A 1,684-nucleotide genomic window follows, 5' to 3' on the forward strand; every position below is an offset into this window, starting at 1 on the left:
TGCATCCTCTTAATTGATTTATGTTTTTTGGCCCAGTTCATTTTGTAATACATTTGTACTTTGGCCTATTGGCAAAGGAACCAAATCCATCAATGTCAATATACAACTAGGCAGCTTGGAGAAAGAAAATTGAGTCTGGAGTTAGAAAATCAAGGTTTAGTTCCTGGCTCTGCTCCTTATTACTCATATGTGACTTTGGAAAAGTTGCTTTTCCTTTCTAGACCTCAGTTTTCTCCTGCGTTAACTGAGAGAGCGGAATCACGTTAGCCCTAAGGTGCTTTCTAGCTGTTCAGTCCCATGATGCCATTTGGTGAAGGCCTACTCTTGTCCAACCACAATACATTTCCTTTAGCATAAACTAAAGCCACCTTCTCTTTATCCTAAAACAAGTTCTTGATGATGCAATATTGACAAAGAGAAAGGGGGGGAAAGCCAGATTTTATAGGATCCCGTGGATCAAAGGGCCCAGCCTGGGCCTGATTGTTTTTGCTCCCTGGCTCAGATGTTGGATTCTGGTCTTTTGTCAATTTTTTTGTCCAAATTTCAGTTTGCCAAGTCACTCCCTTAGTGCCTGTCCGCTGGTACCAGGAAATCCCTAGCAAGGCCTTGTAAATGTCTGCGTTCTTCTTGTACCTACAGTTTACCATTACCAGATGAAAATCCACGTCTTCAGCTACAAGACCATGGGAGAAACAGAACCCTCGTTTTATGTCACGCTTTATGGCACCAACACAGATTCCCAGTCTCTTCCTCTAGAAATGTAAGTCACACTCTACCTTTCTTGTGGTCTGGACTGAATTTTGTGAGGAACCTTAGAAGGAGGGGAGAAGGGACGGAGAAGATGGTCGTGTGTGCATATATATACACGGATACACATGTAGGAGTTGGTGCTGGATAATTCAGATCAGTCTTATTTCTTACATAGGTCCAGAGCTGGAAGGGATCTCAGAGGCCATCTAGTTTAAGGTCATTGTAGAGATGAGGAAACTGAGTCCCAGAGAGATTAAGTGGCTTGCCCAACATCATATAGGTAGAAATGGGTCGGAAATGAGATTTGAACCTGAGCTCTTTGCCTCCAGATTCTTGGCCCCAGGCTATGTCTAGAAGGATCTCATTTCAGAATTGGCCTTAATCTAGTCTAACCTTTACCTGAGCAGAAATTCTCCTCTCCAGAATTCTTGAAGAATGGGCATCTAGCCTCTGCTTAATGACCTTTAATGAAAGGGCCTCTCTTACCTCTTAAGGCAGTCTGTTCTTCTTTGGACAAATCTAATTGTTAGGAAGATTTTCCTTACATCGAGCCTAAAATTGCCTCCCTACATTTCTACCCGTCGGTCCAAGTTCCGCCTTTTGGAGCCAAGCAGGATAAATTGAATCTCTCTTTCACATGATAATGCTTCAAATACTTGAAGACAGTGATTTCCTTACTTCTCTTCCCCTTTCCCCTTTTAAGTTTTCTCTTCTCCAGGCTAAACAGGAACGAATTAATGAAAAAGCCTTTATTAAGCATTTACTTACGTGCAAAGCTCTGTGCTGAGTGCTGAGGCTACAAATAAAAAAGCAGAGAGGGTTGCTGCCTTCAAGGAACTTACATTTTAATGGAGGAGACAACACATAGAGGTGGTTTCATTTACAAGTTCCATAGGCCTTGGGGTAGGAAGGCAAAGGACATGGTAATGCATCT

The 1,684-nt window shown here is 42.4% G+C and overlaps 1 protein-coding gene across 1 annotated transcript in view; it reads left to right on the forward strand.

The window, feature by feature from the left end:
* LIPG (lipase G, endothelial type) overlaps window positions 1–1,684 on the forward strand; it is a 31,915-nt gene that overhangs the window by 22,168 nt on the left and 8,063 nt on the right. The window contains exon 7 of the mRNA XM_027869034.1: window positions 640–760. Within this exon, the coding sequence (XP_027724835.1) occupies window positions 640–760 (121 nt within the window). The remainder of the gene's footprint in view (window positions 1–639; window positions 761–1,684) is intronic.

This window comes from Vombatus ursinus, unplaced genomic scaffold, assembly GCF_900497805.2.
Source record: "Vombatus ursinus unplaced genomic scaffold, bare-nosed wombat genome assembly UNPS02014791.1, whole genome shotgun sequence".
NCBI lineage: Eukaryota > Metazoa > Chordata > Mammalia > Diprotodontia > Vombatidae > Vombatus > Vombatus ursinus.